At 50.1% G+C, this 27,965-nt stretch overlaps 1 protein-coding gene across 2 annotated transcripts; it reads right to left on the bottom strand.

Annotated features, from left to right (window-relative positions):
• On the bottom strand, nt 1-27,721 carry dpr5 (defective proboscis extension response 5). 2 transcript variants are annotated; one of them, XM_003736784.3, is made up of 5 exons: nt 27,515-27,721; nt 3,730-3,874; nt 1,279-1,650; nt 652-909; nt 1-569 (listed from the first exon to the last, which is right to left on the bottom strand). In XM_003736784.3, exons 2-5 carry the CDS (start codon nt 3,836-3,838, stop codon nt 433-435), a joined length of 876 nt encoding a protein of 291 aa, XP_003736832.1. In that variant the 5' UTR covers nt 3,839-3,874; nt 27,515-27,721; the 3' UTR covers nt 1-432. The 2 variants fall into 2 exon arrangements, with proteins under 2 accessions (XP_003736832.1, XP_001359663.3); XM_001359626.4 differs by lacking the exon at nt 27,515-27,721 and adding an exon at nt 4,689-5,169.
• Between the last annotated feature and the right edge of the window lie 244 nt (nt 27,722-27,965).

Raw genomic sequence — 27,965 nt, 5'->3', positions numbered from 1 at the left:
TTTAAAGATTATTTAAGATTAAACATTTATTTACAAGTTCGTTATTCGTTTTTGCGTATCTCTAGTTTATGGATGCGATCCGTGCGATTCATCGGATCGTGTGTATTATCTTTTGTATCTTTTCGTGTGTATATATATCTTCTATATGTATATCCGTGTATCTGCATCTGCGGAATGCAGGGGGACTTAATTACGTATAAAAATACTTAAAGCAGAGAAACGCAAAAAAAAACCACATAACCGAAAAACTAAATTTACATATTTACAAAAGAGATTCTCGAAAGATTTTGCAACGCGAGAGACGTCGTTAGCCAGCCTCCTCTATGGGGCACGGGGCATGGGGCATGGGGCGGCTGATGGGCTCCTGATGGCAGTAACATCCTCCAGGCTCCAGGCTCCAGCCACCAGACATTGAACATACGCTGCCGCTCCTTATAGAGGTCGCAGCGCTGCCACCAGCAAAAGGAGCAGCAGACAGAGGTGTGGCAGCTCCAGACGTGCCCCCACCTCGTGCTGCATGGCCGCGTGCTGTTCGCTCTTAATGATATGCACAAAGACGCTGTCGGAATCTGTCGAGAAATAAGAAAACAGAGAGAGAGAGAGAGAAATGAGTTGTAGAGGAGCACGGCAGGACTCGACTCCGTGGCTCACTTGAATTATCCGCAGAGCACGTGTAATTGCCAGAGTCCGTGTGTTGTACGCGGGATATCACCAGGTTGCTGGTCTTCATCTGCTGCTCGGACACCACGCGGATGCCGCCGCGCGTCGAGTCGCTCACCAGCTCCGTGTCCTTGTGCCACAGCATGTGCGTGTAGGGCCCCGGTGCCTGTGGGGCGATGCACGTGAGATTGATGTCGCTGCCGCTCTGGATGTAGAGCTCGCGATTCGCCAGGATTTGCGCCTTGGAAGCTGCGAGAGGGGAGAGTGTCAACAAGTGGAAGCAAGCAAGGAGCAAAGCAATGATGGGTGTTTCTCCTTCGCTCTGCGCCGTGGCTGCTGCTGTTTGATGAACTAATTCGACGGAGAAACAGCAGCAGCCCCCCCGCCCCGCCGCCTTCTGGGTCCATTGTAATGGAGATGTAATCAAGGCGCCCACAATGGGGATTCAATCGACTCAATCGATTGCCTGGGGCGTTGCACGGAAGGAGGCAACAAGGCAGTTCCCCATCTCATCAAGTATTTATCGCCCTTGGTAATTGAGTGTCCGTTTGTGGGTCCTTCTAATCTTAATGCTCAGAGCGGAGCTCGGAGGGAAACACCATCTTAAAGGATACTCACTCACGACCATCAGTTTGTAGGCCAAACTGATTTTGGGCTCCGTGGACACCTGGCACTCGTAGACGCCGGCATCGCGCGGCTGCACGGACACCACCTTGAGCACCCACTCGTCGGAGTTGTCGATGTGGCGCGCCAGAAAGCGCTGGTCATTCGTGTAGGTCATGATGCCGATGGTGAGGATGTGGAGGTCCCGCTGCCGGATCCAGGACACGGCCCGGTCGCCCAGATGCCGCACACGGCAATGGAGGCGGGCGGTTGTGCCCAAGGCGGCGATGATCTCACGATTTGTCGAGTTGTCAAAGAGCGGATCCAGGCCGCCATCGTACGAGTCGGGAATGAGATTCGAGAGCTCGGTGGCAGAGGCAAGGAAACCTGAAGAAGAGAGAGGGCGAGAGGCATGAATGGATGTACATATCTAAATGTCAATCTAAATGTAATTCAAGTGCATTCAATGGTAGATTCTAATGGAGAGAAAAGCAACAGCCAGACAGACAGACAGGCAGACAGGCAGATGGATAAATAGATAGATAGATAGATAGATAGATAGATGTATCTATAGATGGACAAACAGCTGGATGGACAGATGGATGGATGCTTGGATGAATGAATGAATGAATGTGTAGTGTGTGTGGTTCGATGAAGTTCGAATCAAGGCATTCATTTGATTAACGAGTATTTGTGCCTCGAGTTTAAGCATCGCCCATTCCCCCCGCACATTATGATCCATCACTCGAGGAGGAGGCAGAGGCACGGCACAAGTGATTTATGTGGGTGACTGTGGCGCACTGTGCCACATGTATTAGCCAACTAATGCGCTAATAATCCATGAGTGGCCTAAACAAATACAAATACAGCTGCTGGATGCGAATGTAGGATATAGGACGTAGAAGTGGATAAACACATATTGATTTATAGGCAGACGGAGAGCCAGAGCCAGAGCCAGAGCCAGGATCCCTGCCTCTGTGTGGGTTTGTGGCTTGGGCTTGTATTTAGATATCAAATATCAAGGCAATAAAATGCTGTTAAACACTTAATTGAAACACTGTTGCGCCACAGCCATCCGATGCCACCGCTCCATGCGATCCGTGAGCCACCGGCGATATTCGGCGATGCGATGCGATGCGATGTGGCAAACACTTCACTGGAAATTGCTTTTTATGCTGGCCACAAAATAAAAAACCTCCGCCCCATACACAGACAGGCGGTGTGGCATGCCACACACACCCACACACACACACACGCATGCAGAACATAAAAATTTTTAATAAAAGTTGTGTTATTTACATACAAAGTGCAGTGGGGCAAAAGTGGGACCGCAACCGCAGCGCGACCACGCCCCCCGCCCCCACTGACGCCCGCCCTCCACCTACGTATCTGCCCGCCACCCATGAGGGCACTAAACAGACCTCAGGTGGCGATAAATTATAAATGAGCAGCAATTGCAGGTGCTCCTCGTACTAGAGTCCTGTTCCTTCTGCAAGTCCTTCTACTGCTGCTCTTTCGTCTTCCAATTCCCGACAGATGAGTGGGAGCCCCACCCCTCTGCTCCCATAGGCTCCCTCCAAAAGAAGCCCCTAAGTGTAATTGTAATGGCAATTGCCGGTCTATGCCTCGTACTCAAGGCATTCACATTCATCCTGTGAGTGTTGTGAGTGAATTTATGAATGAGTGGGGTTCATATTTCCCAGATATTGCTCAACACTGATCCCTCGGTTACTCATAATTAATTTCAATTTAAAGAACTCTTAAATCAAGGTTATAGTGTTCAATCTATCACTACCCTATCACTCAGTACTCAACCTATATCAGCCGATACGGCATCCATAAATGTACGGCCACCCCAGAAAAATACCGAAAATACGGCCACATTAAAAGTATGTAGATCGACGCTCGTTCATTACAAAATGGCGGTTGAGTGGAACAAAGACGTATTCGGAAAAGTTAATCGCCCATCCGGTTTCACTCTCACACTATCAGATAATTAATTGGAATTTTACCCAACCCCCCCCGAATAGGAGTTCCTCTAATTCCATATTAAAACGGAATTACCTGCGACTTTCTGTGTATTCCTAAAGTCAATTAGTGTCCTTTCGCTTAGGGGACTTTCAATCAATGTGTCGCCAGTGGAAGCCTCTAGATCAGTGTCTTGTCTTTAATCTAGATCTAATTACAGACAACAACTAAACCCCAATCTAATGGAATTTCGCTATTTCCAATCGCATTTTGAATAAATTTTTAATCCTTTCCCTTAACCTTCTCGAGTGTCCTGTGCTTCTGCCATCCTTCAATCAATGAATGACTGATTTCGTAATCCCAGGGATAGCCTCCAATCTAATTGAAATATTCCCCGCATTTCGAATCTTGTCGTTGCGAGTACCCCTTTGCCTGATGCCTGATTAGATTTTAATCTACTTGCGGCATGGGGCATGCGGCATGCCACGCTGTACTCACCGAAGTATGGGCTGTGGCTGCGACTGTGGTGGTGCCTCCTCTGCTGCTTGTCGAATGTTGCGCTTAATCCCATGATCACGAGCAGCGCCATAAAGTATTCCACCAACATTTCATGCGCGCAATTTGTGACGCTCTCGAATGATAACTGTAAAATGGGAGAAGGTAGTCGTCAGGACGAAGGACGATGACAAGAAGAACGATAGAACAGAGAAGAACAGAGCAGAACAGAGCAGAACAGAACAGAACGGAAACAGAAAAGTAATTAAAATAAATGATGGCAATCGCGAAACTCGAGTCGAGACTCGACTTTTCAGCAGACAAAAGACCAGAACAACAGTACAGGACACGCTTTGCCAACACCCCGCCACTCCGTGCCACTCCTGGCACTCTCTCTCTCTCCACTCCATGCCGCACAGAAACAATAACTGAGAAAAAGGGATTAGGCTCAAGGCTCCGGTCTTATCGGGGAGATGCGGATGCGGATGCGAATGCGGAGAGGAAACCGCCGAACATTCATTTAAACTCTGATGACAAGACCGCAATGCGGTTGAGTTTTCAATCACCATGACGCCTTACACCCACCGCAGGACACAGGGACACCCCACAGGACATCATCATCAAGATGAAGCTGAAGCTAAGAAGATGTGCGCCTGTGGCATGTGGCATGCTCCATGGGGGTGGAGGTGGAGGTGGAGTAAAGGGAAAGCTTTTGGTAATTTCTTCATTACACACTAAGCTGTCCATTCAATTGCTGCAGGGACGAGGACGAGGGACGCAGCTGTTGAAAGATGAGCCAAAAGAGGAGTGTCCGAAGGAGGCGGAGGCGAAGGAGCATGTCCTAGTTGAGTCGCAGGCTGCCCACAGGCAGCAATTTCGGGCTGGTCACGTTCCGATAATACACTTAATTATATTCCAGGACACGGACGGACGGAAGCGAGAGTCCTAGAGGTGGGCTCTACCTTTTCTGCTCGAAGGACTAGACCGAGGGGCAGGTGATGTTAATGCGAATGCGGTCGTCGGAATCGGTGTCGGAGTCGGAGTCAATGTAGCGCGAACTGCGTGCCGCCATCTCATGCGCAACGTAACGCATTCGAGCGCGTTGCGTTTCTTTCGTTTAACGATGGACGGGGTGGGGGATGTCTTTACGTAACTTCCCTCATTGCCCCCCGCGCCACTACGTCACTCGGTCACTGTGCCACACTCGGTCACCCAGCAGTCACTCCGCACTCGAAAAATCCTTCACTCTCCAATGAGGCGGCGACTGCGATTCCGATTCCCGTTTTCCGATTCCCGAGTCACAGATTCACAGAACACCCGAAGATTCCCGAACGAGTAGCAGTCACAGTCACGACGAACAGTCACGGCATCCGCTTTGTGGCACTCCCCGTGCTGCGTTGTACGTTGCGTGTGGCTTGAGGCGCGGTAAACAACTGAATGAACCAGAAGGGAAGCCTTCCTTTCAGATTATGCAAATGCCACTTCTAAGAGGAATCTCAGCGGCAGGGCGCAGGCGCAGCAGCAACATGTTGCCGAAACATTTATTGGGAGCCAAATTGAATTGTAAACCAAAGGAGCTTCATGCAGCAGAAGGAGGTGTAAGGAGGAGGGGGGGCAGTAAGGCAGCAAGGCTGCAAGGTGGTGAGGGTATTTGTATCCTTAAATTTCATTCGAGATGCGTGGCTTATGAAATATTTACAAAGCCGAGCGGAGGAGGGGAGTAGCGGAGTAGCAGAGGAGCGGAGGAGCACTCCCAGTGCCACATTTGATGGGGCATGGACATGTGATTTGTGTCACGCAACAGCACCAGAATGTTGGGAGGATCGGCAGCAGCGGAAGGAGCAACAATGGAGTGATGGAAACAACAGCAATAATAAAAGGCAGAGCAGGAAAACTCTCATGCATGACAAGGCGCGTTTTACAAGCTTGTTTTCAATTGGAAGGCGACACCCCGAGCCCATGACCCCCCCAGCCCCCCCCACACACACACACACAGTCCCACACACAATGAATGAAAGTGGCACGCATTGTGCGCTCCCATTGTGCCAAAAGCGGAAACGGATATGAAGCGGCGGCCATGGGTGCCCTCTGTTGCTCGTCGTTGTTCCTCCTGCTGTCACTGGCTGCCACTTTGGCAGGCGGCAGGCGACTTATCAAAATCGATGAGGCAACATATGGTTCGATTTTAATTTTCTAACATATTTCTCTGCCTTCTGCCTGCTGCCTGCTGCCTCCTGCCATAGAGACAGACACGACACCTACACACACGGTCACATGCCTCAGCTCTGGCTATGACCCCTCTCTCTCCCTCTCTCTCTCTCGCACACACACACACACACAAGAGAGGGACATGCCACTCTTTCCTCCTGAAATCCGTTTAGCATATTTTCTTTGGAAACTGAATTTCAAAGTTATTATAAATATTTCTCCAATAAATGCAATTTGAGTGGAATTTTTCCAGCCTCTGTCCCATGCAGCCCCCCCCAGGCCTGCTGCTTACGACTCCTTGCTCTTTTCGTCGCCAAATAGACAATGGAATGGAGGAGTCCAAGGAGGCGGCAGGCGCCTAAGTAAGCAGAACCCCTCCACCACCCCCCCCTCGATGTGCCACCCCTGCTCGATAAGCCTCTGTCTTTCATATTATTTTACACTAACAAGCCAAACATTCCTCAAATTTAAAAGGCGGCGACATTGTTTTTGGCAGAGCCTCGCGCTTTTCCATCCATCTCTCTTAAGTGAATTTTTTTGTTGCCACACGGCCACATGCGGCAAGGGGGAGACGCTGTCACAATTATGGCGGAGGGGGGCTTGGAAAATTATTGAAAATGTCGACAACACTTGAAGAGTCCTCAGCAAGGGCAATGTCCCTGGGAAAGCCAGCAAATTCTATAATTAGAAGTGGCCCCAAAAAGTATGCTGCGAAAAATGTAATTCCTACTTTTCCTACTCGAAAATCCCTTTGTGGGACAAGGGACCTTCGGCAGATCATATTGCGTCTAACCTTTCGATCTACCCTCTGGCCTTTGCCAGCTATTCCGCCGGCAGCTATTCTGCGTAAGGGGCTTCTTGGCGACTTGGACATTGATTGCATACCGAATTGATGGAAATGCTGGCTCATACCTACGGCAGGGAAGGGGGAGGGAGGGGTGCAGGGGGGCTCCGACTGTCGTGTGTAAAATTGATAACTTTGTTTGTGTAAACAGCGACGCGACATATCGCCATCGTTCGCCCCCAATCCCCCCAATCCACAGCGACAACATCCCAGGCACTTCCTTTGCCCCCCGCCACATCCCCCTGCCCCCTGCGTTGTATTGCTCATTCCTCATGTGTGTCGCGACCGACAAATTTCCCTCGCCCTCCGCCCTTCCGCCCCCCCGCCACATGATGTGATGTATGTGTTCGGGGCGTGTGCGTGTTTATATCGCGTATCGCGTATACGTAACGTTGTACCGTTCAAACCGGGACTCCACTCTCGAATTATCGGTGTCAATTTTTATGCTGCCGCTGCTGCTACGTGTGCGAAAATTTAACAGAGCCCCAAAACAGATGAGTAAACCTGTAGACAGCGACAGGACTCAACGCCCGACAAATAGATGGAAAAACTACTACCAAGGGCATCAAAAACAAAGCAAAAGAACAGCAGTTGTTGTAGATTCGATTCGGACTAGGGGATACCTGGGGATAACCTGGGAAAAGTAATGTTCCCAGTGCTTGGAAGATGCCTTCTGTAGCCCTAATCAGCCGCTGGAACTAACTGTTCTAATAGATTCAGGTGCTAAGATCGGTTTAAGCTGCCTGTGACATACCTTTCCCATGGCTGCCATATGCCCCTGGGTATGCCTCTCGCATCGCAATGAGTATAACAATGTCGCCAATTTGGCAAAGAACACGGCTATGGGCCGACAACTCGATAACGAAAAAATGGAAGCCAGAGACAACAGACGAGACGAGAGATGAGAGCCAGAGAAACAAAAGCAAAAAGGAAAAGCAAAAGAGAGAAGGGGGACTCCAGGTCGAAATATGCCGAAAGTAGTTGGACAGGAAAGCCAGGACAATCAGGAGCATCAGAATGGGAATCGGGCATCAGGAATGGCAATACGAATGCCAATGGTTATGGGAGGAGCAACAGCAGGCAGGCAGGACACCAGGACACCAGGACTTCAGGACACCGACTCCGACGATGCTTAAGTTTTGCTCAACTGTTCATCAGAATTACAAATTGTATTCGATTTCCGGCATTTGTGACGCTTGAGTTAACAAAAATCCTCCCCTCTCTCTCTATCTCTCTCTCTTTCGGCCACTAAGCAACAGCCATAGCCAGTGCCTCCCCCCCCCATTCAGGATAACAGCCGCAGGGATAGCAGGCATGTGGCAACAACAGGAGAAAAGGGTGAGGCTGCCACGATTTAAATGCCATATAAAGTTTTATGCATATTGCTGTTGTTCCCAGCGATAGTTTATCGGTGGCAACACGACACAAGAGGACGATGACAATCCGAAGGAAAACGCTCCATTTGAGGCACATTCGATGGGTGGGAGGGGGGTGGCTAGGGGACAGCCCTTGATTCGATTAGACCGATTGATTGTATTACCATAAAAAACGCATTGATTCGGCTTAGTGAAGCACTCTTTTTGCGACTCCGATTGGGATTTGGATTCCGATTCTGATGCCGAGCAATGGGTGTTTCCCAGACAATGGTCTCTCCTCGAATCTCCTCGTATGAGTGCCACAATTGTCTCGCTTTCAAATTCGAATTCCTCTAAAGTTTTGCCCCCCGAAAGAAATTTATTGAAGGCGAAACTTTCCCTTGTTTCTGGAGATTCCTGTGGAAGATTTTGCTTTTGATTTATGCGCCATTCTCGTGAATAAAAGTGAAATATAATATTTAAATAATGCTCGAGAAAGAGAGACATTACTCATACGACCCATACGCTTCTTGCTCTTGGGGACTTTCTCTGGAGAGAGAGCCGAAGCTGTCTCTATTTTGGCGTCTGAGGTCATCCGCCAGGCGCCGCCGGAACTCATTTTTCCATCATTTGCCATTGGGCCAGACGAAGAGAAGTGTCTTCATCTGTTGTCTCTGCTGGAAAGTTTGCTATAAAAGGAAGCCATCAAATAAACCCCAATGATTGACCATCCAGCCATCATGTGGCATGCCGCGTCCAACCCCATCCAGCCATTGATTGGGGGGCGTTTAATTATGGCACCAATACTCGGACTCAGACTCGGACTCGGACTCGTAATGCGGGGCACAAATAGCAGGTTACATTCAATTTGACATGTAATTTTATCGCCTCGAACAAAAAGTTTATGTGTGTGCCACACCAACAGGCAGAAGGGGGGGGGAGGAGGGGGCACAAATACATATATTTTATTATTTTATTATCTACTGTTTTATAACTTTCTTCCCTCCTAAGCTTCCACTCAAACTTTCTGCACGTTTTCCGTATAAAAAGCAGTGCTCCGGCTACGGCTCCGGCTGTGTGTGTGCGCCGTGCCGTGCCCCACCAGAGCTTCCGTCAGCAGATTTGTGTCGACTCTACACTGCCCCTGCCCCTGCCCCATACCCCGCCCAAATGGCGCAATTGTGTGAAAGTTGAAAAACGTTTTCCTTCTTTTTTTTTGGACGGAATGTGCGGCACTAAACAATGCCATAAAGCGTCAAACTTGTCGATACTTTTTCGTTCCAATCTTGTAGATACATTGCGAAAGGAGCAATGTATCTGAGTATCTGTATCTCCACTGAATGTATCTCTCTAACTGGTGCTCTCTTCTCCGGTTGTCTGCTCCTCCGCTTCTCTGCTCCTCCGCTCCTCCGCTTCTCCGCTTCTCTGCTCTGCTGTGTGTTGTCTGGCTGTCAGAATCAGTTTTCCTGCTGCTGTTTCTCTTGTTATTTCTGTCTGCCACTCTACTACTTTGATTATAACAATGGGAGACGCCTCCCCATCCCCAGCCCCAGCCCCAGCCCAGCGCCACCCAGAGTGCTGCTTTGGGGGCACCGACAATCGCTTACGAATCTTGGCAGAGAAAAGTTTTCAATTTGTAACTATTTGTTGTTCTGGGTTATGTAAATTGGCTCTCATGTCGGTCCTTCGTCCTTCGGGGTCGGTCTCTGTGGGAGAGTTTAAAAAACATTGCATTCATTCCGATTCTAATTTGGGCGCAAGCCACGCCTCTTTGGAATGTACTACCCCTACCCCTACCTATCTCCTTTTTACACTTCATTTGCAATGGCAGTTGGTGAAATATTTTTAGAGAGTAAGCAAAGACTTTTCAACAGACAAAAATTGTTATAAATTGCCATTAATGGGCTTGGGGATGTGTCTCTGGAGGGAGAGGGAGAAAAGGGTTGGGTTGGGGTGAGCTGGAGAGGGGGTGGCAAAGCGCTGACTAATTTTCGAGAGCATAAAATTATGGAAAAGTGTTTGCGGAATCGCAACTTTGGCCATTAATCATTTATGGGCATTCGTTTTTCAACATTTTCTCTCTGTGCGGCTGCAGTTGCAGTTGCATGCAACTTTGCAACTTTCCTGCCACAATGATGAGCCCACCCCCCCCCTTCTGCTGACACAGCCACTGCATAATGGTAATCGGTTAGCTAACGTTGCAACAGTGGCAGTGGCAGTGGCATGGCCTTGCAACAGGAGCAGAGAGAGCAGCATCAGCCTCCGATTGTTTGCCCCCCAGGCGGCCTTTCGATGGGCAATTTAACCCCAGACCCCAACAGAGGCAAGGGGAGGGGCAGGGGGGCAGAGAGATGTATCCAATTGTTGATGGTAACCGCATCCCACCCCTCCCCCCCCCTTTAGGCCACTATCCACTGATGGCTTTCATGGCTTGAACATCGCGTATCTTTCGTATCATTCTGCTTAATAAATATGTGCCATGGTATGCCGGGGACACAGCGGAGAGAGAGAGGAGAGAGAGAGAGATGAAGAGAGAGAGAGAGAGAGGGGGGGAAAACAGCAGAGAATGCGGGAGTGTATGCAGGAGAAAAAGCAGAAGAAACATGTTATAAAATGTTTCAATAATTTAATTTAATTTTTTTATGGCAACTCAAAATGCAAGACGACAGGACGAGGGAGGTTGGCAGGAGCACAAATGAGCAGCAGCACGAGGACGATGACGACGACGATGAGGACGATGACGATGAGCACGCACTGAAAGGGAATTCCGAATGCACTGCAATCCAGGAGCCGGAAAGAGATTAACCCAGAAGCTACGAGAGAGAAAGCCAACAACAACCAACAGCCAATAGCCAAAGCCATAACCGGAGCCGAGCCATGGCCATGGCCATAACGAGAGCCGGCAAAAGGGCTTCGGGGATTCCCTTTGAGTTGTGGGAAATGGGAAAAGTTGTTGGACAACAGATCAAAGGTTAATCAGGGGGAAATAATTGAATAAGTGAATTTTCAAAGGTATCGAAAGATGGAGAAGGAGAGGAACCAAAGGATGAATGGGTCCACCGAAGAGAAATGCAGATATATACTAAATCTATCTAACACAAACGAATAGATTTGTTGATCTCTAGAGAGTATTAGAGAGTATTTTCAACTGTGGCAACTCTGAAAGGTCCTGCAATATCCTTCGGAGAGTCTTGGAGCCATTGTCCGTGTTGCAAGTACCACTCTTTCGGCTCTCTACCGTCTCGAGGGAAGCGTACAACGACTATAATGACGCTCGACTTTTCGGCAACCTATTCGATTGAAGGACCAAAGGACGAAAACTTTGCTAAAAACAACAACCAAAGAAGGAGTGGCAGCCAGGAAAATAGGAAAAGCAGTGGAAAAACAGGAGCAACAAAGTAAACATATGTCAATTTTCCACTCGAATTGCGATGCAAAGATGCTCAAGTGAAAAACGTATAAAAATAGAAAATAGAAAACGGCATAGAGACCAAAAGAGCGAAAGAGAGAGAAACAAAAGAGAGGAGAACCAGAAATAGCGAAACCAGAGAAAGAGAAACCAAAGAATGTAAACGTTGACAATTTTTGCGGTTATTTTTCTATATATATTTATTAGATATTTTTCGATATATAAGAAAGGTATCGGACATGCATGTATGACTGGTTGGTTGTACGCGTACTTTTCATTTCGCTGCCAACAAAGTGAAAAAAAAAATGAGAAAAACAACACATGAATCGAGGGGGAACGTTGTGAGTTGCTGCGGACACCGCAACTCTACAGTTATACCCGATACTAAGTCAGTATGGATCTCCTCCGGCAGACGCCGCGAATATTAAACGACACGACAAAGAGTGCGTGCGGGAGAGACAGAAAATCAGTCTGAGCGTGACGTCACGCGCTGCGTAGCCACTAAAAATTGATTTGTTCTCGTTGGCTACAAAAATGATCCGATCTGATCCAGATTCAGCAACCTGATAGATGTGGTCATTCTCTATGATTCTGCGTTTTTAGTTTACTCGAATCTGCAATATTGTGGATGCAACAGATTTTCGTCCTTTGTGTGGGCGGAAGGGGGTGGTGCGAAATTTTAAAATATACGTTTTATAGTGAGATCTAACAGAAGTGCGGATACCAAATTTGGTTACTCTAGCCTTAATAGTCTCTGAGATTTGAGGTTGCCTCAGATTTTCGTCCTTTGCGGGGGCGGAAGGGGGTGTGGCGAAATTTTGACACAAAACGGTCAAGGTCCGATATCAAAGGGGTGTGGATACCAAATTTGGTTGCTCTAGCTCTTATGGGTTCTGAGATCCTTGAACTCATATTTTGCAATTGGCAAAACCGACCATGAAACCTGTGTGTTAGAGAGAGACAGAGCGAGAAAAAATGAAATTGTTTTCTTGAATCTGGCTATAATAATTATACGATCTGGTTCAGATTCTAAAAGATATCGTCATTCTCTACGATTCTGCGTTTTTGGTTTTCTCGTATCGTCGAAATTGTGGATGCCACAGATTTTCGCCCTTTGTGGGGGCGGAAGTGGGCAGGACAAAGTTTTGAAATATTCTTGTAGCAGTGACATATCACAGAAGTCTGGATCCAAAACATCGTTCCTCTAGCTCTTATAGTCTTTGAGCACTAGGCGCTGAAGGGGACGGACGGACAGACGGACGGACATGGCTCAATCGACTCGGCTATTGATGCTGATCAAGAATATATATACTTTATGGGGTTGGAAACGATTCCTTCTGGACGTTACACACATCCACTTTCACCACCAATCTAATATACCCCAATACTCATTTTGAGTATCGGGTATAAAAAGTAAATTTTATTGCTAGGGAATTTCGTTCCTTCCCCGGACGTTGCCTTTCCACCATTGAGTTTTTCCTTCATCTTGTGTTTTCACCCCGCCATCCCTATTTTTCATTTCTCATTTTTTTTTTGCAATTTTCCTGCTTGCTTTATTCGTATTTTATTTGATTTTTTTTCCAATAATTCTGCAACAGAAACAACATTTTAAGAAGTTTGTCCCTGAGAAAAACACGAACGCTACGTTGTTGATATTCTTGTAAATATTGGGCTCCACATTCACATCCACATCCACATCCTTCCCTGCAGCTGCTCCTTCCACCCCTGCTCCTCCTCCCCCTTCTGCTGGTGCACATCTACAACTCGGAGACCATTTTCCACATCATTCTGTGGAGCCTTCTGCCCGTCATAACCTCATCCTTATGGCCAGAATGGACACAACTCAAAGGACAAACATCAGAGAGTTGTCGGAGCGGGGCTTTTGGGGTTCCTTTTGAAGGATGGCCGGAGTGGGGGGTCTGAGGGTTGTCAAATGCTAGCAAATTGCTGGGAAACATGTAATTTTCATGGTTAGTTACATTTTTATTGTGACATTAAGTGGTTTGAGTGTAGGTTCTTTCACCCACCCGTCATCCCTCGTCCCAGGTTGCCATTTTGGAGGCAATTTCGGGGGCCTATGAATTGATTGAAATGCCATTTCGATGGCCCTTGGCCCTCGGAGCCGGCCTTCTCCGATGAAAGGTCATTCGGATAATGTCAGACAAAGTCTGGCGTCAGGGATTGATGGGTTGAGTGCGGAAAAACATTAACGGGGATGCCTTGCCTCCAAAACCATCCATGGCTGGGATGACTGGGTCACTTAACACACACGCGTGTGCCCTCCATCAGTCTGCCTGCCCACCTCCCACCCCTTGCTGGTTGCTGCTGCCTCCTGCATGTGAGTGCAACTCCAAAGCCATTCATCAAGGCCTTCAGCGGAAACGGGGGTTTGTTTTGCTATTCGCCGTAGTCATGGCTGCATCCGCGTCTCCGTCTGGTGTGTGGCATGCAGAATGGGGCATCGTCACGTCATGGCCTGTGGTGTGGTGGGGTGTTGTTTGTGGCTGTCTGTCTGTCTGTCTCTGGATTAGATCAACATTTGTGCTAAGCCCCCGGAGTCCGGAGTTGTGGCTGGGCGGACTCCGGAGTCAAATCCAGGAGCCCTGACCTCCAACGTCAAACAATAAATCGCAACGTCGTTTGTGCGCTTGCCAGCATAATAAGTGCCTACTTTTATGTAATCCGAAAAAGCATTTGGCTTCTGACTCCCCCCCACTCCCACGACCTGCTACCACTTTCACTCGCCTCCTCCACCATTTGCGATTAACCCGCTCGTGTTCTAAGGCCACAGCCAGCCAGCAGACACTACAAAACAGACAGCAGCGGCATCATCATCATCCAGCAGGAGGCAGCATCAGGTTGGGATTACCTCTGAAGGGGGTGGAAGTGGGGGTGGGGCTGGGAGTAGGGTGAGGGGCGGGGTGGGAGTAGGGGTTGGGCGAGGGTTTTGCATTTTATTGTCGTCGCTCCTCTCCCTGTCTTTCTGCTCCTGTGGCTCCTGCCTGCCGTCATTGTTGTTTATGTGCGGGTATCAAAACGCTATTAGGCCCGGGACTACGTCTAGGAATGGGAATGGGAGGCACCCGGCGCGTACATACATACATACCTCGATATCCTACTTATACTTATGCTGTACTTATCTGCCACGCAGAGTGGAAATGTTCAAGAGAGTACTACAAACTAGAGGGATACCCATTGCACTCTGGGCGCAGACTAGGTAGGACTAGGCTTCCTTGCGAGGTTGCAACTCCAACTCGTACCTGGTACTGTGAGACTCATGGAATACCCTGTAAGGTGAGCTACATACCCCCAACGGCTTTCTATTTTACATCTTGGTCTTCCATTTTAGCTCTGGAAATGTTGAGTGTTGTTTCCTTGAGTCTAAGAACTGTTTCCTGATTACCCCTGCTAATAAACGACTAATACCCTGCTTGGGCTTCCCACTGATTCCTTTACAACGTTTACATCTCTTTTAGGAGGTCCCTCCTCCCTTAGGCCTCTCGCCCTCTGCTCCTCGTTGCCACCTCCCTGTGGCTCATTAAAAGAAGACAAACTTTGGATCTTTGCATATTTGTTCAAGTGCAAGAACTAATCCCTTGATACCCTGCGGCTGTATCGCCATCCCCAGCCCCAGCCCCACTCTCTCTCTCTCTGTAAGTGTGTGTGTGATGCTTCTATTTATCTATGGGCTCCTCCATACTGTTGCTGTTGTTTTTGCAAATAAACGGCAAGTTTTGTCTCACTGTGTTGCCTGTTAACGCCCCCGTTTTCGGTGGCTTTCAAAAGCTTTCGTTGGGCATCGCATCGCATCGTATCGGAGGCAGAAATTAAAGACTTTTGTCGCCGTCTCTAGGGCTTGGAGGAAGCCCCTTCTCCGTCTACGTCTCCTCCTCTATGGGGGAAACGCTCACGTACAAGGGGGGGGCAGCCATCGGGGGGGCGGGGCAACAAATGGGTCTCTGCAAATAAGCAAACAAAGGCGGAGGCGTTGTGCCTCGTTTTGGTTCTGGTTCCGGTTTGCTGGACAGCCTGCAAATTATTTTAAGGCAAACTTCATTCTTGAGCTTACACGAAGGACGCGGGGCAGGGGCAACGAGAGCTCTCTCTCTCTGCCTCTCACGAGGCATCGGTGTGTGTTTCCAGCCTTGTTTTTCAATCATTATTCAAGGAAAGGCTTTCGCAAAAGGCTTTTGCTCCTTAAAAAACATTGTATACGACTTGAGAGAGTGTTGGTCTTGCTGTCAGTGTGTGTGTGTGTGTGTGTTTGTTTGCCAGAGTGGGTGGCATGCCACATAGTAGAAGTCGAGTATCGTGTTTTGCACGCTTTTAATTAAAATTGGGGTCCTGCGATTTTTCACTTTTCGGCTCTCGGGCTCTCCGGCTCTCCGGCTCTGGGGCTCTGAGGCTTGGAGCCCTTCGTGATTTATGGAATCTTCTTGTAGTTTTATACAAAATACTAAATGCTAAGTAAATGCCACAAAGGGGATGCGAGGACCACCAGACCATGCCCTGCAGTGTCTGCAGTTTTAATTGAAAACTAGTTCAAAGGTCGCTTGAATGTGGTAGCTACACAAGGAGTAACGAGGGGCAGGGGCAGGGGCAGGGGCAAAAGGCCTGTCCTTAAATGCCTGAAATATGAAGACGCCAAATGGGGCAACATCGCTTCCTTATCGGTGTTGCAGGTCCAGGCACATCTGGAGGCGACGCTGCCACTGCCACTGCTGCCTCTCTCCATCATGCGATTACTAAGTGAAGACGACTCCTCTCCCCCCCGCCCCTCCGTTCTTCGGCGACTAAGCACAATTAATAGCCCAAGGAGTGTGGCAGGCCATAACAATGCAGCACACATGTGGCACCCTCCCTTGATGGCCTGCCATCGAGGCATATTTATATGCGTGGACATCGTACATATATCGTATATATCGTTTATATCGTAACTCTAATGAGATTATGTCGTGTTGCCGCCATTATCATTCGTTTCATTAGCAGAGGAGACAGTGAGGCATGCCACACGGGCGGTAGGCCGCATGTGTCGGTTAATGACTGCCTTTTTGCCGCATTTGATGCCTTTGATGCCACTGCCACTGCCACACACTGCGTATGAGTGATGGAGCAGCAGACAGACAGGCAGACAGGCAGAGGCAGAGGCAGAACTTCATCTTTCCTGAACTTTTAATGTTCGATTGTGATTTCCATCGATGGAAATTGGAAGCAAGCATTTTACGGCCCAATGAAACTTCCTCTCTTCCACCCGCCTCGTCCTTGCCTCGTCCTCGCCTCGTCCTCGCCTCGTCCTCGCCTCGTCCTTGCCTCGTTGTTGCCTCGTTTTCCGTTTAACAATAACAGTTAGCCAATTACAAAAGCCAAGAGTCCAGTCCGTCCGGGGCATCCGTTGCGTTGTCTGTGTGCCGTGCCGCCTCCTGCTGCTATTCCTGCCCTTCGTCCTTCGTCCTGCTGTTCAATTAGAGCTCGTTAGGGGCTTCGAAGCCATAAAAGTGGCTTCGGCGATTGGCCCTCTCTCCTCCTTTTACCGAGTATTGCATTTAGGCACATGACCATAAAAATTAAACGCTGCCATCGTTGCAGCTAATGAAGTTCCTGCCCCAGCCGCCGCCCCCCCTTCGATCCCCCGCCCCACCGCCGCTGGACATCAACATTGACATCGGAATTGGAGAACGTGACAGGGTTTTTGGGTTTCCAATTGGGGATCTCAATTCAAGGCCTCCCTCCTACCCGCACACCCCTCCTGCGGCTCTGCCACTGCCATTTGAAGTGTGTGCGATTATCCCCACCATTATATGTGTGTGCCACACGCTGGGCTTGCGGCATCTTGGACCCCTGAAAGCCCTGGGCATCTATTTTACATTTCCACATCATTTGTTCTGGCCATGAATTGAATGTATTATAAAGCGTGTGTCTCCTCCTCTGCCTCCTCTGCCTTCCATCCCGTCCGTTCATGCCACATGTGTAAGCGATGTAGCGCATAATGATAACGTGTGTCCCAATCCACAATCCACAATCCCCAATCCCATTCCCCAACGGAGGAGGATCCCCGGATCCCCCACTGATGCTGCTAACCGACTTTTTATTGGCATATGATTATGGCAGGCCATTCTTTATGCCCCCCATCCTCCGTTGAGTGCAGGACTAGCACTAGATGCACATAAAAGATACGTACCCCGCCCACACACACACATGCCACATGCCACATGCCACATGATTCGTGGAGGGCATAAAATAAATTGAAATATTTACAAGCGAGCGTAAATGTTTTCACATGCTTATATAATATGTCATTTGAATATGCACGCACTGCCACCCTATCCCTCTCCCCTCGGAAAGGCAACAAAAGGGGGCAGGAAGCAGGCACCAAGGCTAGGATAAATGGTGCTTCCCTGTAACCCTCGCCTTCACCCATCCATCTGTCCATAAAACCATCAATTTGCCTCAACAATAACTCTGCCTCTCTGCCGCTCTGTGGCTCTGTAGGTCCCTTCTACCCTCTCTTCTGGATAACGATTTCTCCTTCTTATCGCCGCACTTAATCAGAGGCTGAAGAGGAGGATGGACTGCCTCCAGCTTTGGCATTCATTCGGACAATATGCATGAGGTCTTTGGGTCTTTGGGAACAGCTTAACGCTTGGGTCCTCTACGTACCTCTACCTGGAGGAGTCCGTCCTGCTGCCCGGAGTTTTCTCAGTTGTCTCAATATCTGGCCTAGTTAATGTCGACGTCTTGTCGGCTCCACTCTGGCTCTCACTAGAAGTGGGGGCGGGGGCCTACACCTGCCTGCTGTCGCTTCCGGGCGCCCCCCCCTTCGTCTGCCATGAATTTATGGCTTCTGCTTCGGGGTTTTAGCCGTGTGACAGTTTACCTGACAGTCGGTTACTGCTGTACCTCGTAGTAGGGGTGGTACGCCTGCTGCTGAAGGACCCGCTGCCGCTGACTCGCTGTGTGATACTCCTGCTGGGGGCTTGGGCATGGAAGCAGTTACAGGCGCTGCTCACTGTTTGCGGTCGCCATCGGGAACGATGATTCCTAGGCTTTCTGCTAGGCTTTCTCATGCAAAATTCCTTGGCATACAACTCGTCCGTGGGATCCTTTGTCCTTTGCTTTATGCCACACACTCATCTGGCCCAGACTTTCTCCTCTTGTGTGTGTACCCTCGTACTTAGGACAACTTTTTGGCGGCCTAAAGCAGCAGCCAACTTTGAACTTCGACGTTGTCTTGGCCTCTGCTGCTGCCTCTGCCGCCGCTGTGCTGTTTACATTGTTTCGAAAGCTAAATGTCATTATAGCCAGCGCAACCCTTGCCCCCAGCCGCCCCCCTCCACCCCTGGCGCCCTGGCCTGATGCAAAGCGGGGCGCTCGCTCGCGCTGTTTGCTTTTGTGCATGTCGCTGGGAGTATGTGTGCTTGTGGCACACACAAACACATCTATGCTCCTGCTATCGCATCTGCTGGCATCTCCATTTGTATTTCTATCTGTCTCGGTGTGTGTGTGTGTGTGTGCGTGTAACAGTGCGTATGCGTGATGCGCATAAAATGCCAAGCGAAAATAAAAGCTTATCCACCCATTCCCCCACCCTCCAGGAGCGACAGGGCGCGAGGATGCGAGGACGCAGCGAAGGGAAATGTCATACAATTCATTTGTGTGTTGAAGCCAATGCCATCGCAACGCAAAGCGTTCGTTCTCCTGATGTTTGCCGCCTGATTTCTGTTTGTCCTTCATCTCGCCCTCATTCCTCACGCCCCCCCAACCATTCATCTACCCCTTTCTGCAGCGCATCCGTGCCCCATGGCCCATCGTCCCATGCCCCATGGCATGGTGCCTGTCGTTGGCGCTGTCGTCGTCCACTGCCCCACGGAGGCGTTGTCACTTTATCTTAATGTGTTGCCACCTACGACTTGGCAGCAGCAGAGGCGTTGCGAGGATACCAGAATACCAGAGAAGGAGGAACAGGACGCCATCCCTGTGTGCCTTCCCTGTGTGGCAGCTGAATGTGTCCCTGCGGTGGCATAATATCATCATTTATTGATCCGATTTATGTGACGGGCAGAACTATCCTTCGCTTCGCCCTTTATCTCAACGCCCACGATGGATATGGGAAGGAAGGATACGATATACACTTGCAACATCAGAATGAATGTGGCTGTGGCAGCAGCTGCCCCAACAAATATGGGGTTTAAAATCCCACACAAATTAGCGCGCAACTTGGCTTTAAAAAGGGGTTTCTGCTGGTCCGTCGATTAATCATCAAAGAACCTGCTGTCCGATGGGGCATGCCACACTGCCCCCCCACACTGCCCCAGACTGGCTTCCAGGCCAATCACATGCATAATTTATATGTTAATAAATATCTATTTTGCTTTTGTGGTTTTTGCCAGCGAATAAATTACGAAATGCGTGTGGCAGACGAGGTGGAAGGGGCACGGAGGCAATCTCTGAGGCTCAGCCTGAATGAACTTTAATTTACTGACTTTTGGGGGGCAGCAATCAGCTGCCAGTCGCCGGTTCTCACTGGAGTCGAGTCGAGTCGAAAGCAAATCTGCCAAAGGCACAAAACACGAACATGGGATGCGGATGTGGAGCCATTGAGCAGGGGCAGGAGCAGGGGCAGGGGCAGGGGCAGGGAACGGACGGGGCAGAGTGGCCTCTCTGTACGTGAACCGGACACGCTCATAAATCAATGCTGGAAATCAAATAGTAGTTCGAGCTCCGAGCCCAGCGATTGAGCGGAAGCCAGGGAAATGGTCAGCCAAAGGGCCACAGGACTCCGCCTCCTACACGCCACTCCACTTTGAATGGAGCTTCACCTTCACTCCGTGCCCCGTGCCTCTCCTGCCCCAAACGCCATACGAAATGGACCTTTGACAAGGGGGCCACTGCCACCCAGTAATGGCAGCTGTAAAGAGCGTGAGAATTAAAATTAACTTTGCAGAAGCTTTGCCTTTTGGTGCTTTGGACCCAGACACATCCTCCTCGTGCCACACAGACCCCACTCGAGGCCATTTGATTCACAAAAAAGCCGAGTACTCGCGCCAAAAATTGTGGCAATAATTGCCAATCGATTTCGGTGCTCGAATTTTCATTAATTGGGGAATAGATTCCGGGCAATGAATATGAAATGAATGAACAATTATTACTATATATGTGGGGGAGGAAAGTTCACCTCTTAATGGGAGGAAAACTCTACAACGAAAGGATAGTCCAATCATTCTCTTTTGCAGTGTAGGGCCATGACACCTTGAGGTCGGGAGGGGAGGCTCCAGGCTCCTGACTCCTGGTTCCTGGCTGACAGCAGTGGCCTAACCCTTGTCAAATGTGATGCCTTGCACCTCCTCTTGCCACGCGCGACACTCAATTGCCACAGACGGAGGACAGACACTCAACCGAAGTCACTGCCCCTGCCAGACACCGCTTTCTGCTCCATTTGCAGCGACATTCTCGCATCTTTGGGAGCTGTGAAATTTATGAGACTCTCAACAAACATGAAGGATGAAGGATGAAGGACGAGAGTGGGCAAGGGCAGGGCTAAAAGCCATCGCCCCGCAAAACTGGCAAACTGGCAATTAAGTAATCAGGTTATTGGCTTACCAATTTTGCATGAAATCTGCTCCCTTATCGGACTCATTTTTATGCTTCATCTGATTCTGGGATCTGCTGAAGGCTGATTCGGGCCCTGCAGTTGCGAGGCATTCGGGTTCTATATCTCTAGGACTTTTTGGGAGATTCTTCAAGTTGCTGCCTGCTGCTCGACGGCCTGAGATGTCGTCAATTTCCATTTTCACTGCGGGTTAAGTGCCTTCGGGGCAAAAGTTTTAAGGGCCTATTCAATTTCTACGCTTGATTAAATAATGTGCCATGCCACACGGCCCTCTGCCGCTCCCTCCCCTGCCGTATCCTGCCGTATCCTGTCCCCTATCTCCTGTTGCTGTTGCTGCTGCTTTTGTGGCAGACGCTTTTAGCATTTCCAGAGACAACGACAATTTCCATGCATTCACCCGCCGCAGAAGAGCCCCCCATCCATAGCTCTAGATTATGTTTATTTTGGGTGTCCTTGTGCCTCGTCCTGTGGCACCAGACAGGCAGGCCATCAGAACGCTGGGAAATGTTGCTCGATGAGCCATAAGGAGCGGAAAAACTTCAAAAAAAAAAAAGAAAGCGAGGAGAAGTAGTATGAAAATCTAGAGAAGGGAAAGCCGAAGCCGAAGCAGCAGCAGCTGATGATGAAGAGGCGGTAAAAGTCCTTGGCCCGCGCCACAACGTAAACGTAAATGCCGCAATTTCCACTCCACTTTCCACATGCCACATCCATCTATAGATATAGATATAGACAGACACTTGTGTACGACGAGTATGCCACATATACGCGTACTCGTATAGATATTCTATATATTCCGCAGCATTTACATATTTTCAATGCACACCCATACACACACACACACACACACACACCCATGAGGCATGTGCCACAGGAGTATCTCTATGTGTTCATTATTTTAATTTTCTATCGCATTCGCATAGATAATTGAAAGTGCCTCCGTGCCACATGTTGCTAGTCAGCCAGCCATCGAATGTTGCCAAGGATTGTCGCTCTCTCTCTCTCTTCGTCAGGACTCTCTCTCTCTTTTCCTGCGGAAGGCTCTCTTTGGCAAGGACTTGCTCTCTTAGCCTAGAGCTCTCTCTTCTCCACAGAGAAGCCGAGCGATGGAAGGAGCAGGAGGAACACTGCGACCGAGTCACGGAGTCACCGAGTCAGTGGGTCACAAAAGTGTCCCAAGATTGCGCCTTTGCTTGTGCCACTGCCACCCTGCCATCCTCCACCTCTTTGTTGTCTTTGCCTCTTGTTGGCCTCATTGAAACTTTGGTTAGGCATAGAAAATATGGCAAAATAATGCGAGTTAATTAGCAGTTGAGCCTCCACGTAAATTAAGCTCACAAATTGCTTGATACACGCGGAGGGAAACGACAACAAAAGGCATAAAACGATGAAGACTCTGTCGTCGGTCGTCTGTCGCGTTGCCTTGACTGCTCCGCAGCCTTTGGTTCGCAGTTAAATGCGAGAATATGAATGCCATGCCACATATCACATCACGTATACGTGGCGTTGTCAAGGGGTTTCAGCAGAAGGAATGGAAGGAGCAGCAGAGGAGTGGGTCTGGTCTGGGGCCCTCGTGTTTGTCTATTGCTAATTTTTGTTACAGTTTACAGTTGACAGGCTCTAATGACTGGTTCTTCGCTGCTGCTGATGCTGGCTTTGGTCGAGTGAAAACAATAACAAGCAAACAGTGGGGCAGCGGGGCAGCGGGGGAGCCCAAACAAAGCGCATGTAAATCACGCATACGCAACGTTCAACCTGCACTGAATGGCAACAATAACAGAGGAAGGAGTGGCTTAGAGGAACGAAGACATGGATACCCTCTGAACAGGGATTATTCTTTTGTTCAGATACAAGAGATATATATATCAAAGAAATATGAATCAAATCATGAATCTAATGAAATTCCCATGAATACTTTCAGATGCTTCTTCAATAGACAACCCCCTGCAAAGAGTATAACAATGCCACATAGAGCAGAGCGGAGAGGGGCTTGGCAGGAGCAGTCTGAGGCAAGCATTTGACGCAGAATTCCCAAGCACATCCGCAGTGACTGAGTGACTGAGTGAGTGAATGAATGAAGGACCAGAAGTGCTGTGCCGTGCAGTGCAGTGCAGTGCAGAGCGTGGCAGGTGACGAGATGAGTTTGACTCGAGATGTGGGCGGGTCTCTCCCCCCCCCCCCATTCAGAGTGAAACAAAGCCAGGGCTGGAGAGGAAGCGCCCTTCGAGGGTAACCAAAAGGAAAGTTTTCCCGGCGACAAAACGAAAGCCAAGATCCGATCGTTCAAATGGAAAAAGTACAGTTTCAAGTACAGTACGTGCATGCTCTAGCGTCCCTGGTGTCCCTGAAATGGCAGGCCCATGGTGGCATGCCCCCCATTTCATTGTGTGTTTCATTGGAGGGGCACTTGCACTTTTGCCCGGCGGAGAGCGCGCTGGCTGCTTCATACAAATTTCATACATTTCTTTTCTTTTGAGGATTGCTCGTGTCGTCCCCATTAACCGCCAAGTGCGCGCAATTACATGGAGGTCCTGGGGCCACAGGACGAGGCGCGGACGGAGGCTCAGGCGGTGGCAAGGTGGGGGGGGCCCTCGCTTTACAGCTGATTTGCATTTTTGGCCTCTGCGCTGCAGGAGGCGACGCAGGAGGCAGGAGGCAGGAGGCAGTGGCATCAGGCTGCCGCTTGACTTGAGCTTTAGCAGCTTTTCCTCTTCACGTGCGAACAGTGGGGCACTTGTGGCATCCGGCTGGGAATCAGCAGCAGCGTACCCCTCGCCCCCTCGACCCTCCGTCACATTTCCTTTATGCCACAACCGAAGCAGCGGCTGAGTGTTTCGCTTAATGCAGGTAAACGAGTTTTTTATGTTGTCATTGCCGTTGCCGTGTGGCTGCCACGAACTTAATGAGACAGTGGATGCCTCATGGAGCAGGAGAAGGAGGAAAGGACGGGGGAGGGGCAGCACAGCAAGTGCAGTTTATTGTATTGCCATTTGCCCTGGGAAGCAGCAGCCCTTCAATTGTCCAGCGGCTGGCAATAAATCAGGCAGTGTGCGGTATTAAAATTAACCAACTCGAAGGCCAATAAACATTATCTGCAGCAGGAAGGCATCCTTGCTGCTGGCTGGCTGGCTGGCAGGCGGGAAGGCAGGATGCTGGCTGCTGGCGGCTACTGGGAAGACGGCCAATGACAGGCAAGTGATGAATTGAGCACACGTTTGTCTCCCTGCAGCAGTGCCAGGAGAAGCGTAACGCCAAAGACTGATGTTGATGGTGAGGCTGGAGCTGGAGCTGAAGCTGAAGCTGATGTTGATGATGATGCTGATGGTCATGTGTGGATGCCACACACACACACAAATCGAAGCAGCGAGTGAGAGAGACACCTTCGGAAGTGTTGCTTCCTTTTGGCTGGGGTGCAAAGCCTTTTTGATGCAGCAACCATAACTCATCGAGCCCGAAAAACACTCGACACTCGTCTGCCGGTAGACCAGCGAGGACCAGAGATACAACAGATACAGGAGAGAGACAGGGGAGAAACAGAGAGAGAGGGAGAGATAAAAACTATCATTTGCCAAAAGGTGAAGTGAAGATTGCTGCTGCCGGACGAAGGATAGATAGGACTCTCTCACACCCAAGGACCTGGGATGAAGGCCTCTGCCAAATGCCTTTTTCACACGTTTTTATCGCGCTCCGAGACCTGGAGACCATTTGTTTGCTACTCAAAAAAGGCGACGTGGCAGGAGATGGGGCACAGGCGTATATCCTGATGACTAGATGACTTGCTTACTTCAAGGATTCCTTACACTGCAGGATGACGCCATTGATGCCAGACACACACAGACGCGGGGGCACACTCGTCACTCGTCGACTGTCAACTCTATTTGAATACGTTCTCCTGCCACTGGCTCTCTCTTTCTGTGCCCCTTCTGTTCTTTCTCACCACTTTGCATATGTTTTTGCCCATTTGTTTATTGTTTGGCCCCTAAGCAGGGGGTGGTCTTAGGGTTACGGGGTGGCAGCATCCCTTGAGGGACGCCTGCCGACGCTGTGGCGCAAATTATTCATGAAGCGAATGAGCTCAACAAATCTGTGCCCCGCCCACGGCTGGCGCTTCCATTGCCACTGCCACTGCCACAACCAAGTGGCCTAATACATATTGTTAAGGGGAAACTGCCCCGCCCCTCCTTTGGCTCTATATTTTCAACATATTTTGCATATTTCTGCTGCTCAATGGAGGGCAGAGTAGAGCAGTTGTCTGTGGCTTTCGAGCCGGTTAAATCGTATTAACTTTTACCACCAAAAGCTCGCAATTGACTGTCTGGCTGCCAGGCAACCCCCTGATCCCTCCCAGCCGCCGCCGCCGCCCGGGGCAAACAATGTCGCCACATCGCCAATGCCATCCGAGGACTAAGTATATTAAAAATATATTGAGCCGCTTACAGCCGTACAGCCGTACAGCCGCACAGTCGCACAATGCCAGGGGGCCCCCAAAGCCGGAGTCTATTCCAATTTTAAGGTTGGCAGGCAGTCAAAAGAATGAAAAAACGAAACGGGAACGGGTTAAAAAAAAACTGCATTCACATGTGGCATGCAACATTGGCAATGCTTTCAGTCCCGCACTCTCCCTGTGGAGGCGACTATCCTTTTGCTGACTCTGCCCCAAAATGTTTATGGCAATCGTGGTCTTCCATTCTGTTTCTGCCTCATGCCACAGGGCTCCACGTCTTCCCGGCACCTCCTTCAGCAGCAGCTGGGGGTAAGGCCAACACATGGTTGTAAGTAGGTTTAAACTGCAATTTATCTAACACAAGGGGGAGGGGGGGGGGGGGGTGCCTGCCTCCCTCGGCTGTGGCAAGTGTCAGAGATGTGGCGTGGGGATTTTCCTACGAGTGTAAAATGGATTCGAGATTCGGATGTGAGTGCGAGTGCGAGTGCCAGTACGGATTCTGGAACTTGAGCTGCAGCTCTCCCGACTGCTGGAAAAACTTTGCATACATCTGTGCCTTGCGGCGGGTGGGGGGCGATGCGGTGCGGCTAGAAAATCTATTATTTATGCCCGGGACATATGTGGTGCTATGGCAATGGCCCTTCCATCAATACAACTAATTGTTGTTGCGCTTCGTGTTTGTTATAAATGGATGTGTTGTTTGTGTTTGTGTCCCCTAGGGGGGGAGGAGCAGGAGGAGTGGAGAACCCCTCCCCAGGGCAAGGTTGGCAAGCAAAGCCAGAGGAAAGACCCATCCATGGCAGACAGTGTAAGGAAGCGATCTTGGCTGGGGTACATATCTCAATCTACTCCAGGGTCGAAATTACAGCAATATTTAGAATATTTAGCCGGGACTCCGAATTTCTGACCGACGATGGGTACGGGGAGGCAGTCCCGCGGACGGGAGCGATCGTAGTGGGGGAGAACCGTATGGGACGTGACAGTCGGTTTCACCGAGAACGCACAGGCTATCGCCAGATAGCGCCTTCACGACCCCATCGAACTCAGAATTAATACGAAGGTCTTTGCTATGCGATAGTACCGACAGGTATCACCGAGAGTGCCTAGGCTATCGCCGGACAGTACTTCCGGGACCCTGTCGGTCTACTGGGATCATACAGGGCGCCAACAGATGTCGCCGAGAGCGCCTAGGCAATCGCCGGGCAGCGGCCTCGGGATCCCGCAGGACCACAAACTACGGCAGGGGGATCACGCGGGAACGCCAACAAGTATCCCTAAGGGCGCCTAGGCAGTCACCGGATAGCGGCCCTGGGATATTGTTGGGTAACGAACTACTGGAGGGAATCATACGGAGGGGGGGGCCAACAGGTGTCGCCGAGAGCGCCTAGGCAATCGCCGGATAGCGGCCTCGGGATCCTGCTGGGCCACAAACTACGGGAGGGGGATCACGCGGGAACGCCAACAAGTATCCCTAAGGGCGCCTAGTCAGTCACCGGATAGCGGCCCTGGGATATTTTTGGGTAACGAACTACTGGAGGGAATCATACGGAGGTGTCGCCTAGAGCGCCTAGGCTATCGCCGGACAGCGGCCTCGGGATCCTGCTGGGCCACAAACTACGGGAGGGGGATCACGCGGGAGTGCCAACAGGTGTCGCCGAGAGCGCCTAGGCTATCGCCGGACAGCGGCCTCGGGATCCTGCCGGGATACGAGCTACTGGAGGGAGCCACGCGGGGTACCGACGGGCATCTGTAAAGAATACGGATCACCACGTGGGCGGGGCAAGAGGAGACTCGGGCCAGAGGCGTAAGGGTGGACAGAGAAGGCGAAGCCCCGGGCCTCCAGCTTCCCCTTGTGTATAAATTGTTGATGGTCAGCCTATGTTTTCTTTATAATTTGTCACTTTGTGACTAGAGACTCGCTTACCCCTGACTTCCCACGCTTATCTTCGTCGAAAGTGCCCTCTCCTCCGTCAGCGCGGCGTTTTGTAGATGCAAGATCTTTCTTCGGATCTCGCCACGTGTTGCCTTTTTATTTTAGTTTTTCTTTATAATCACTCGAACTTTTTTTTCCACTGGCACGTCTGGCTCGTGCGGCCTTCTTCCATCGACTTGCTTGATCCACGTCAGAGTGGGCGGTCAGCGTCGTCATTCTCGCGGCGGCAGAGGGCTCTCCTTTTCGCTGCTGGCGCTCGTCGTTGCTTGGTTGTCGACGTCGACGTTGTTGCTGCGTCGACGCTGGCGGCCTATCTTTTCGGCGCTTCGTTGTTGCTGCGTCGATGCCGACGGCTCGCTGTTCTCGGCGTTCCTCTTCGGTCGTTGCTGAATGTATTCCTCTCTCTCTTTGGCTGCTGCTGCGTCGTTGTTGTTGGGTTTTG

The sequence above is a fragment of the Drosophila pseudoobscura genome, chromosome 2 (assembly GCF_009870125.1).
Source record: "Drosophila pseudoobscura strain MV-25-SWS-2005 chromosome 2, UCI_Dpse_MV25, whole genome shotgun sequence".
NCBI classification, from domain to species: Eukaryota; Metazoa; Arthropoda; class Insecta; order Diptera; family Drosophilidae; genus Drosophila; species Drosophila pseudoobscura.
Note: the sequence above shows the minus strand (reverse complement) of the source record. Positions and strands in the feature narration are given on the sequence as shown.